General features: G+C 42.0%; 1 protein-coding gene across 3 annotated transcripts in view; it reads right to left on the bottom strand.

Moving 5' to 3' along the window:
- The window catches only part of arnt2 (aryl-hydrocarbon receptor nuclear translocator 2), a 136,315-nt gene that overhangs the window by 3,359 nt on the left and 120,682 nt on the right, over positions 1 to 12,274 (bottom strand). For all 3 annotated transcript variants that reach the window (XM_055661189.1, XM_055661190.1, XM_055661191.1), the window contains one exon: positions 4,024 to 4,169. In XM_055661189.1, coding sequence (XP_055517164.1) covers positions 4,024 to 4,169 — 146 coding nt within the window. The remainder of the gene's footprint in view (positions 1 to 4,023; positions 4,170 to 12,274) is intronic.

The raw sequence follows: 12,274 nt of genomic DNA, 5'->3' as shown, positions 1-12,274 counted from the left end.
GCTCACCAGTGCTCTCATCTTAATGGTGTTCCAAACAGTTGATTTTGGTAAGCCTAAGGTTTGGCTGATGTCTCTAACAGTTGTATTCTTGTTTCGCAGTATCATAATGGCTTCTTTGACTTTCATTGGCACAACTTTGGTCCGCATGCTGATAAACAGCAATATAAGTTTCCAAAGGTGATGGAAAGACTGGAGAAAAGACTAGGTGCTGAGAGCTCTCTTATACCTGCATTAAGGAGGCATTTAAATACACCCGAGCAATTACAAACACCTGTGAAGCCATGAGTGCCAAACATTATGGTGCCTTGAAATGGGGGGACTACGTATAAACACTGCTGTAATTTCTACATGGTGAAACCAAAAGGTATAAAAATGGCCTTTATTAAAATCTGACAATGTGCACTTTAATCACATGTGATGTTTTTCTATTACAAATCTCAAATTGTGGAGTACAAAGGCAAATAAATAAATTATGGGTCTTTGTCCAAAACATTATGGAGGGCACTGTAACAAGTTTAGTACCAACACAAAGTTTGGACCCACACAGAAGATCTTAGTTGATCCTACCTTGGAGGGTCGTCCTCAACTTTGCACTGATTTGTACAGTCCACACACTGCAGAAGTATAAAAGGGAACTGAGGAATCCGTGGGCAGAGAACACACATTGGGCCAGAACTTGCTGTTTGGGCCTAAGTAGTTAAACACAGACTTGCCTTCCCCTGTTCGCCCAGTGCTGACTTGCTAATTAATTGATAACTGCGAGGCCCTGCATGGCAACAAGTCTCTGCAGTACAATGCCATAGTGTGGGCAAGAGAGAACAAACCCTACCCACAAAACAGCAGAAAATCACTGTGACAGCTAACCAACCCTGGCAGAGCTGCACAGGAGGTTAAATACTTATGAATGCTCCCAAACCTCAGAAACATTAAAAACTAATCATAAAATATTTTGAAATATCAATAGAACAGCTTAATATAATTAAAACAAATAAAATAAAAACACTTAAAACACAACCCATTTGAGCAGATGTAATTAAGTAAGTAAACTCCGGTTTACTTACCATGGCCCTCTATAACAATAAGTTTGCTATTCCCTCATCAGGTCCAACCTGCCACAGGCTCAGCAGACACAGTGCAAGCTCAGCCTCTGGATTTCACACAGAGTCCAGCGTCAGAACGCAGTCCCGCGTTCAAATGGGAATCATGAACTTGGTGGCATTTACCCTGAGAAATGCTGGCTGATCAGTGCAAACGCCAACATTTCCCAGCAAATTCTGGCCAATTAATTCCACTTTCTCTGGGGGAAAGCAGTTCTCCATATTCTGCCCCAACGCTACAGAAGGGGCACAAGTAATGTCCTACCAGGGCGGCTAGTGGGAGGCCAGGTGGATCCGTCAGATTTAGTTTTAAGGAATGAGGCTGGGCAAGTGGAAGGACTATCAGTGGAAAAAACACTTAGGACGTATCTAGACAAATGCCTGAATTGCCACGGCATAGAAAGCTACAAGATGGTCAGCTTGGGCAGAGTTGGCTATGGGTCAATTTCAAGCTGTACGATTCAATGCGTGAATCCAGATTATTTGGCACTACCGTCCTTGTCACCCTTATTCTGAAGAATTGAAGATAATGTACCCTAGCCATTCCAGAACATAAATTAGATTTGATGAGTCCAAATCCACACAAAGATTCTGCAAAGATTGAGCAAACTTTTACATTTTGCAAGGATTTTAGAGATTGGTATAGATTGCTTATGGTGAAAGGTTAAAACATCTGGACTAATCTACGTTCAATAACTTTCTAATCTATGCCCTAGCCTATTGGACTAACAATCCTATTTGCTAGTTTTGTCATCTTGACCCAGCGAGATCACATAAGAACATATGAGGAGGAGTAGGCCATTTATCTCTTCAACCTGCCCTGCCTCTGATGGCTAATCTTCTACTCAACACTATTTTCCTGTATTAACCCCATATCCCGATTTTCTTAAAATTCAGAAATTTAACAAACTCTGTTTGAATGAACTCACTGACTAAACCCTCTGGATTTGCTGCCTTATGACAACATTTATCCTCATTGAAATCATTGATTGTGATTCTAGATGCCTCTCCTGGGATATATTTTCTCTTGGTAAACAGCTTGTCTCATATTAAAAAAATCGGTGTTTCAATGAGATCTCTCATTCTTCAGATCTCTCCAGTTTAGGGGCCTAGTCTACTAAATTGCTTCACATCTAATAAACCTGCCATCCTTGGAGGCGGTGTGTGCTGAAATACTGTGTATTTCTTTAGAAGTTGGTAACTCTGGAGGGAGTCTGTATCTTGAGCTGCTACTTATATTCAAATCGGGGATCAACAGGCTTTTGGGATCAAGGAATATCGTGCAATGTTTCGGCTTGTACTCGCTAGAATTTAGGAGATTGAGGGGGGGGGATCTTATAGAAACTTACAAAATTCTTAAAGGGGTTGGACATGCTAAATGCAGGAAGATTGTTCCCGATGCTGGAGAAGTCCAGGACAAGGGGGGTCACAGTTTAAGGATAGAGGGAAATCCTTTAGGACCGAGATGAGAAAAACATTTTTCACACAGAGAGTGGTGAATCTCTGGAACTCTCTGCCACAGAAGGTGGTTGAGGCCAGTTCATTGGCTATATTTAAGAGGGAGTTAGATGTGTCCCTTGTGGCTAAAGGGATCAGGGGGTATGGAGAGAATGCAGGTTAGGGATACTGAGTTGGATGATCAGCCATGATCATATTGAATGGCGATGCGGGCTAGAAGGGCCGAATGGCCTACTCCTGCACCTATTTTCTATGTTTCTATGTGATGACTGGGTGGGAAGTGGATGATGTGGAGAGGGAAACTACAGGCTTGAGGGCCTGTGTGGCTAACTTCACATTCGTTTGGACTTTGGACAATATTTTTGAAAAGTCATTTTCAGGTTGCAGTCATCAACAAAACTGGCATTCGTTGCTCATCCTGACCGCGGTCTACATCCCACCCCAGGCTGATGTTCATCTGGCACTGGGGGTGCTGCACGCTGTGGTCAACAAGCACCAGACAGCTTACCCCAAGGCATTTACCACCATAGCCGGGGACTTCAACAAAGCTAACCTTAAGAATTTGCTCCCTAACTTCCACCAACATGTCTCCAGCAGCACCAGAGGATCAAACACCCTCGACCACTGCTACATGACCATCAAAGACGCCTATCGCTCTATGCCTCGCCCTCGCTTTGGTAAATCTGACCATACTGCGGTGCTGCTTCTTCCTGCCTACAGGCAGCAATTAAAGAGCGCACCCCCAGAGGCGAGGACTGTACAGAGTTGGTCGGGGAGGGGGGGGGGGGGGGCAGAGGAACAACTCCAGGACTGTTTGGAGTCTGTAGACTGGGCAATGTTCAGGGATATTGTCGTTACAGACTTCATAAAGAAATGTGTGGAGGACTGCATCCCAACAAAAACCTTCCAAGTGTTTCCTAACCAGAAACCTTGGATGAGCCATGAGACCCGCACTCTTCTGAATACCATCACCTCCTACAAGGCGAAATCAGGAGGCAGCTCAATTGTCAGCGAAGCATCACTCCCTGATGAGCTCAATGCGTTCTACGCACGGTTCGATAGGGAGAACACTGATGTGCCTTCCCGAGCCCCTATTCGCCCTGACTGTGTTTCAGTCACAATCACAGAGGTCAGACGTCAAAAGATCCAAACTGTCGCCTATTCCTTCTCTCCATAGATGCTGCCTCACCCACTGAGTTTCTCCAGCATTTTTTGTTACTCACAAGTTGTGATCATTTATATAAATCAGGAAAGTACTGAGCAAATAATAAACGTTTTAAAATATGGAAACCAATGGCATGTGGTGCTGCTGAAGGTAATCATGTAATGTCAGTGCAGTTTTAATTTAAACAGATTTGCCATATAATGCATGTGAATGAATTCCAAACAGCTGTATGCTTCAAGTGTGTTCTCATCTGTGAAGTATTTGAGATCTCCGATCCAGCTAGTACTGTGCAAGCCCTCTCACCTGAAAGACCTCAGGTTGTGCTTGTTGTTGGTGTGTGTGCTGCTCACTGGCCTGTTGATTGTGATGCTGGGCTTGCCACTGAGACCATACCGCCGAGCCCTCGGACGATCTTCCCTGGAACTGCCCACTACTTTGTCCACTCTCAGCTGTGGGTAGGATTTCAATACATTAAAAACATCAGTTACTTCTAATAAAAAGCATTACATATCTGGTAAAAACATGCAATCCATTGCAAAACCAAGCAGGAACAATAGTAGCAAAGAGTAGGAGTAAACGGGTCCTTTTCACAATGGCAGGCAGTGACTAGTGGGGTACCCCAAGGCTCAGTACTGGGACCCCAGCTATTTACAATATATATTAATGATCTGGATGAGGGAATTGAAGGCAATATCTCCAAGTTTGCGGATGACACTAAGCTGGGGGGCAGAGGTTAGCTGTGAGGAGGATGCTAGGAGACTGCAGGGTGACTTGGATAGGCTGGGTGAGTGGGCAAATGTTTGGCAGATGCAGTATAATGTGGATAAATGTGAGGTTATCCATTTTGGTGGCAAAAACAGGAAAGCAGACTATTATCTAAATGGTGGCCGAGTTGGGAAAGGGGGAATTTACCAGCGAGACCTGGGTGCCCATGGTACACCAGGGTCATTGAAGGTGAGAAGGCATGCAGGTGCAGCAGGCATAAGTATTGAAGAAAGCGAACAGGAGCTGGATAAATTAATGAGAGCTTTCATTGCATTTCAAAGGATTTGAGTATAGGTGGCTGCTCGGTTCAGAAACTGCAGTTGCACATTAGTCTTGGTGAGACCACACCTGGAGTATTGCGTACAGTTTTGCATGATTCACTCTAATTTTAAAAAACTAAATCTGAGGAAGGCATTATTGCCATAGAGGGAGTGCAGAGACGGTTCACCAGACTGATTCCTCCGAATAGGGATGTCAGGACAGTCCTATGAAGAAAGTCCTGGAAAACGTTTGGTTTATACTCTCTAGCGGAACCTTTAGAAGATTGAAGAAAGGGGATCTTATCCCCAAACATTACAAAATTCTTAAGGGGCGGGACAGGCTAGATAATTGACAAGATGCTGCCTTCCCGATGTTAGGGAAGTCCACGGACAAGGGGTCACAGCTCGTAAGGATTGCGTGGGAAATTTTTTAAACTCCGCGGCAGGGAGAAGAACTTTTTTCACGCAGAGAGTGGTGAATCTCTGGAACTCTCTGCCACAGAGGGTAGTTGAGGCCAGTTCATTGGCTATATTTAAGAGGGAGTTAGATGTGGCCCTTGTGGCTAAGGGGATCAGGGGGTATGGAGAGAAGGCAGGTACGGGATACTGAGTTGGATGATCAGCCATGATCATATTGAATGGCGGTGCAGGCTCGAAGGGCCGAATGGCCTACTCCTGTTCCTAATTCCTATGTTTCTAACAATCCAAAAATCATAGTGAACGGAGAAGGAAAGTACCATTTTATTGAAATAAAAATGTATTGTGAAACTTCAGATGCTGGCTTATACCAAAGATAGACACAAAATACCAGAGTAACTCAATGCATCAGGCAGCATCTCTGGAGAAATTGGATAGGCAACATTTCAGGTCGTGACCCTTCTTCAGACTGGTCTTAAGAAGGATCTCAGCCCAAAACGTCGGTTAAGTACCGAAACATTAAGTACCGAAATGTCACCTATCCATTTTCTCCAAAGATGTTGCCTGACCCACTGAGTTACTCCAGTACTTTGTATTTACCCTTTTCTTTATTTTTCTTGGGAGAATCATGACATTAAACGCCAATAACGAGAATGATCCTAGGAAAAGAGTAGTGGGAATGACATCCCAATTTACCAAGGAAAAGAGCTGCTGCCCAGGAAATTAGGCAAAGGGTACTGGCAAATGGAAGCTCAATGAGAAGACCTTTACACAATGTCAGGAGGCATAACCTTATTGAACATATTCTCAACAGGACCTGGATAAATTAATGAGAGAGTTCAAGTGTTCTTTCCCCCCAATTTCATAGTTTTATTTTGCGATAATGTGGAACTGCTCGGTTTGGCAGAAAAATAAAAAAGCACATTATTAAATGGTGAGAGATTGTAAAGTTCTACGTGCAGAGGGATCTGATGTCCAAGTGCATGATTCACAAACAACTGGTATGGAGGTAAATAATTAATTTTAAAAAACTAACACGTTATTGCTGGAGGGTTTGAAAGTAAAATAGGGAGAATTTGCAGACCCATTGCTGAGACTACATCTGGAGTACAGTGTACTGAATGGGTCTACTTATACAAGGAAGAATATGTTGGAGGCAGTTCGGAGACGGTTACTAGCCTAGACCTGGAATGGGTCAGTTGATATACAAGGAAACACTGGACAGGCTAGGAATGTGCCTACAGTAGTTTAGTTCTCGAATTGGTGATGGGACTGAAACATACAAAAGCCAGAGAGGTCTTGATAAAATCAGTGTGGAGATTATAGAAGCAGGAGTCACTGTTTAAAAAATATGGGATTTAGGGCAGAGATGAGGTGATTTTTTTTCCCTCTCAGACCTCTTGAACTAGTCCTATTGCTTCAAGGATGTAGGAACTTATGTAAGTAATTTACACTAAGAACATCCCAGCGGTAACTTCCTCCACTCTACATTACTATGTCAATCTGTCTGGTACAAATAAACATGCAGATTAGGAACAGGAGTAGGCCACGTGTTCCCTTGAGCCTGTTTTTGCCATTTCCAAAAATGATAATTTATCTGATTGTAACCTAAACTCCACACTGCCATCTGCCCAGGATAGCCTTTCCACCCCCATCTTATCAAGGAATCCCATTTGTTCCACTTTAACCTCAGAACAACTATCCACATTTAACAATTAAGATTTCGAAGTCCAGGTGGCACAACACTGATAAAGATCTGAGATTTTTAAAAATCACATATAACTAATTTTTTTAATGATTTGTTAGATTCTGCCTATTAAAATCTTTCCTTGACCTCACCTCTTCTCACCAGTATGTAGCCCCAAAACCTTCTGAGATCTTTACAGACCTAATTCTGACCACTTACCTTAAACTCAGCAATTCCTCATTAAACCTCTCTCTCCTAGTTTTAAATGTATCTTTAAAACAAAATTTTCTTAGAAATGTCTTAAAGGTTATTGTTTATCGGTAGCTGATTACTGGCCACAAATGAATTGATGGACACTTATGAAATTTATGACAATGAGATCATTCAAATTCACTCAGGCAACGAGGTTGAGCCAATTCACGGGTTTAATTTGCAGTTCTCCCTTCGATTTTGTGGGATTTTACATTTTTCGTCCTGGTTGTTTATGTTAAGATTTTATCAAAAGTCTTGCTAAAATCTACACTGACCACTGCAAATCCACTGCTGTCACCGATCCCTGCTGTTATCTTATTAAAAATTCAATAGTCAGCCATAACTGTCTCTTATAAAAACTGTCGAACATGCTTGATTAAACGTCGCCCATTTCCTTCGCTCCATAGATGCTGCTGCACCCGCTGAGTTTCTCCAGCATTTTTGTGTACCTTCGATCTTCCAGCATCTGCAGTTCCTTCTTGAACACATGCTTGATTAATCTGTGCCTTTCCAAATTACGGTTTAAACTGCCTTCACAATAGATTCCAAAAACTTATTTCTACTGATGTTAAGCTCACTGACTTGCAATTATTTGGCTTCTCCCTTCCCCTTTCAACAAGCTATAATTTACCATTCCTCTAATCCTCTGGTGTCACTCCTGTAGCCAGGGGAGAATTGAGAACTTGTAGTCCTAGCCACTGCAATTTCCTCCCTTCTTGCTTTTAACAGTTTGAACATACTTCATCCTTACTTATCCTTGAAGTACAGTTTTTGGAGATGTGGACTTGCTGACGAGGTTCTCCGATTCATGCCCCAAGCATTGAATAAAATGGGCACAAGCTGGTTGTCAGAGGAATTACTCCATCACTGGAGCGAAAGTCTAGTGGCTTGACAGCCTATTACAGGGTACGGGTGGCATTGGAAAGGTGTAGTTGCAAGGGAAGAGGCAGGGAGTACAGAGAGGAGAAAGAATATACAAGGAGTTTGAGGGGGAAAGGAGATTGAGGAGGATGATATGATAGATGGAGGGTTGTGGTTATGTGAGAGTTGTAGCAGGAGTTTGTTGAAGAGCACATATACACATGTAGTTAGGGATCTGTGATGCATGTATACATGCACAAAGGGGTGAATGGGCAGGTGTCCATATAGGGCTTGGACCACTTGCCTTTGATCCACTCCCTTACCCTGACAAATATCTGTGGTATTTGTTGCATGATGGCCACCTCTGTTAAAATAATTTATGCAGAAGCAGCTTCTGCCCTGCGACAACAAGGAGCTGCCTTAAGGTATTAGCCCAAGAATTTTCAAGGAGCTATTTATAAATATGTTATGTAAACACAAGTAAAATACTATGTGTTTTGCAAGTTGGAATTTTTAATGCAACAGACACTATAACAGGAAAGATTGAGGGACACTGTTTTCAACCAAGAATTTTTTTTAATTGCTTTTGGAAGAATTAATTATAAACTATTTTAAAAAGACCCGACTCTGAAAAAAGACATCATATGATGGCAAAGAAATGAGAGTTCAACGGACAGCTTTAATTGGAGAGATAACAAGTGGCAACTTGGCATGGTTGACAGCAGCTTTGTCTAAATCAGAGTTGAAGCCCCACTGCAACTTATGACTACTTGATCATGACCAACATTTCAGTGAGTTCAACATTGTTGGAAATGCCAAAGTTTACCCCATAAAATGAATGTAATAGATTCCTGAATGTTAACCTAGCAGCCAAAATGTGTATGAAGAAACTGCAGATGCTGGTTTAAACCAAAGCTGGACACAAAATGCTGGAGTAACTCAGCAGGACAGGCAGCATCTATGGAGAGAAGGAATGGGTGACATTTCGGGTCGAGACCCTTCTTCAGTCTGATGTCAGGGGGGAGGGAGATAGATAGATAAGGAAGCGTGAAGGTGTGAAAACAGGGTAAAGGGAATGGAGATCAAGGAAAATGTAGAATATATCATTGTTAGCTGGGAGAAGGTAACAACAAAGCAAACAGAGATAAAATGTAGTTGGAGACAGTAAGACTGGTCGGAGAACTGGGAAGGGGAGGGATGGAGAGAGAGGGAAAGCAAAGGTTACTTGAAGTTAGAGAAGTCAATGTTCATACCACTAAGGTGTAAGCTGCCCAAGCAAAATATGAAGTGCTGTTCCTCCAATTTGTTAGAGCAAGGCCCAGTGCAAATTGGAGGAACAGCACTTCATATTGGGGGAGTTTAAGTGCCCAGCAGCCGGGAAAGCAGGTAGGTTCGGGCAGTGAGCGCAGGTGTTCACTTAGCAGCTCCCGTTTCCCCCCCTTTGCCAATAGTATGATCAGCCACGACCATAATTGAATGACGGGGCAGGCTTGAGGTGCTGGTAGCCTACTCCTATATCCTTTGTACAATATAAATAGGACAGGTACTGATGCAACATTTATATTACAATTTTAATAATAAAGTAGTAATACCTCCTACATATTCACTGCAATCCAAAAGTTATTAATTGAGTGAAGGCTTTTGAGACATTTGACAACATATGATAAATGCAAATATTTTTTCCTCCTATTTCAAGCAACGCCTCAAATGACAACCAAATCATTTGCATGTCTGGCAAATTGAGCATTTAATGTTCTAAATAGGTTTGTTTGGATGGAGTTTCAGAACTTAAAATCAGTAAATCAAGGGAGCTGACCACTTGGTATGTCAAGTCAAGTCAAGTCTATTCATCACATACACATACGAGATGTGCAGTGAAATGAAAAGTGGCAATGCTTGCGGATTGTGCAAAAAAAACTACGAAACAGAATGGAACAATCACATATTCACATATTACATATTTGTGGGAAGAAGAAAAAAGAAAAAAAGAGCAATTTTAAAAATGTATAGGTGGATATAGGTTCCAGCGAGGCAATATTACGTGAGACCAACTGACAATAAAACAGAGTACTGGGAGCATTCTGATTTGTGGAGGTTGCTACATTGTCTTTTGAGTGGTGGTGTGATGGCTTTACTGAATGCATATCCAGTGACATTGACATGTGCGGAATGGTCACACCCACTGTGCCTCCTCTAGGCCACGATGCGATTCAAAGAATAATTCTTCAGTCACTACGAGGAGGCAATTCAGGAGGATGCGGGCTATGATAATCCATGCGATACATAGCAGGGGACCTCTCTATAGATATAATCTGTAGATACCATTGTCAGATTTGCCTCCATTCTTTGCCTCCATAATAAAGGCACCATTCTGATAAATCTTTAAGAAGGAACTGCAGATACTGGAAAAATCGAAAGTTGACAAAAAATGCTGGAGAAACTCAGCGGCTGAGGCAGCATCTATGGAGAAAAGGAGTAGGCGACATTTCGTGTCGAGACCCTGAAGAAGGAACTTGACCCGAAAACCATCGCCCACTCCTTTTCTCCATAGATGCTGCCTTACCCGCTGAGTTTCTCCAGGATTTTTTGCCTAATTCTGATAAATCTCCTCTGCACTTTTCTGAAGCCTCCACATAAGGGCGGACAGTTTATTTATCTGCACATTTTTTTTAACAACTTTAAAGAATTCTGTTTCAGGGATCTGAGAAGTGTCCTCATAAGTAAGTGGTTGAGATATACTTCAACAGTAATAGTATTGCACAGTGTATGGGCAAGTCTTTCAGATCAAGCATTTATTACCCGAAACAAGGTTGTTATGATGGAGTTTCAGATGCTAGAATCAGTAACAATGAATTGCTGGTGAAAAATGTCCAAGTTAGAATGGTGTGGGATCTGGAGGGGAATCTAAAGATGGTAGTATTACCATGCACCTGCTGCTGTTTGCCTTATTGCTGGCATTGATTATGGGCTTGGGAGGTGCTGTCAGAATAGCCTGGGTGAGTAAGTGCAGTGCGTTTGTGGACAGTACACATCGCAGCCACAGGGCACTGGTGATGGAGGGAGTGAATGTTTCGGGTGGTAAGTGGGGTGCTTTGTCTTGAATGGTACCAAGTTTCTTATCTGGAATTGGGAGAAATATAACAGAAGTCCCAGTAACTGTCTGAAAGTTGTCAAGGAATTATCCTTGAGCACATGAGATCTCACAGCAATTGGCAGTTTCTGATTGCGTGGTGTTTTAGTAAAATGCAGTCTTTAAGTACACAAGTAAGCTTCGTGTTGGAAATGAAAAAAAAACTATATGACAGCTTGTTTTTTTATATCATTCTCAGTGACTTATCAATCTGACAGGGTACTCTGGCTGGTAGCCAAAAATACTTGGAACAAACCATTCACATATCAAAGTTAATAATTTGCTATTTGCTTTCTCCCTGCCCAAACTGACAGCTGGTATGTTTTTGATGTATGGTCGTCAAAGCAAATACTGATAAAATTGTCCTGTGGGCCTTTAGCAGCACATTCACTCGTTTCTCCCCATATTTCACTCACTGTGAGCGAGGCAGGCAGTCTTGACTCGACCTTCATGATGAAAAGTTGGAGCAGACAAGCATGTATGATCATTAAACCTTCAGATACGCTTGAGTTCAAATGGTCATTGACAATGAATTATGTAAGCAATTGCACAGAACACATTCTTTACACATTGTTATTGTTTTTAAAGCAGGAATAAAGATGGCACAGAATATGAATATCTGTGAAATGGTGAAATCGCTGCAAGTCTAATGGTATTTTTGACAAATAGTGCAAATTAGGATAGATCATTAATACACGGTGGATGCACTTATTTCACCGTTTGTTTGCAGTTTCAATTTTCTACTTTAAAATATTTTTTTCCCATTTGAGATTTCTGTACAGCTAACAATTTGCACTTTGGTATTTATGCTGAAAATGCCGGTTTTTAAATCCATCCACTTGGAAATAAGTCAAGAATTTATCACTTTGTTTTCAGCCTGAAGGTGTTTGACAATGTGGCCCCACATTACCTCGACTGCCTCCCACCAGACAACCACTGCTGTAAAGTGATGACATTCTGTGCAGAAATATGGGCTGGGGAAGCAAAGTCTATGGCATATCGCCTGTACAAAGTGCAGACTGAAGTTGCTATTTCTTGAAAAGGCTGAGAAATACAATTGCTTAATACATATATTTTGAAGGCTCCTCTGGTGAACCTGGTGTAATTAACCTGGTAAACCTATGCTGCACTCCCTCTTTTGCAATAATGTCCTTCCTCAAATTAGGAGTCCAAAATTGCACA

The sequence above is a fragment of the Leucoraja erinacea genome, chromosome 33 (genome assembly GCF_028641065.1).
Source record: "Leucoraja erinacea ecotype New England chromosome 33, Leri_hhj_1, whole genome shotgun sequence".
Classification (NCBI taxonomy): Eukaryota; Metazoa; Chordata; class Chondrichthyes; order Rajiformes; family Rajidae; genus Leucoraja; species Leucoraja erinaceus.
The sequence above is the reverse complement of the archived record's forward strand: the minus strand, read 5'-3'. Positions and strand labels throughout refer to the sequence as shown.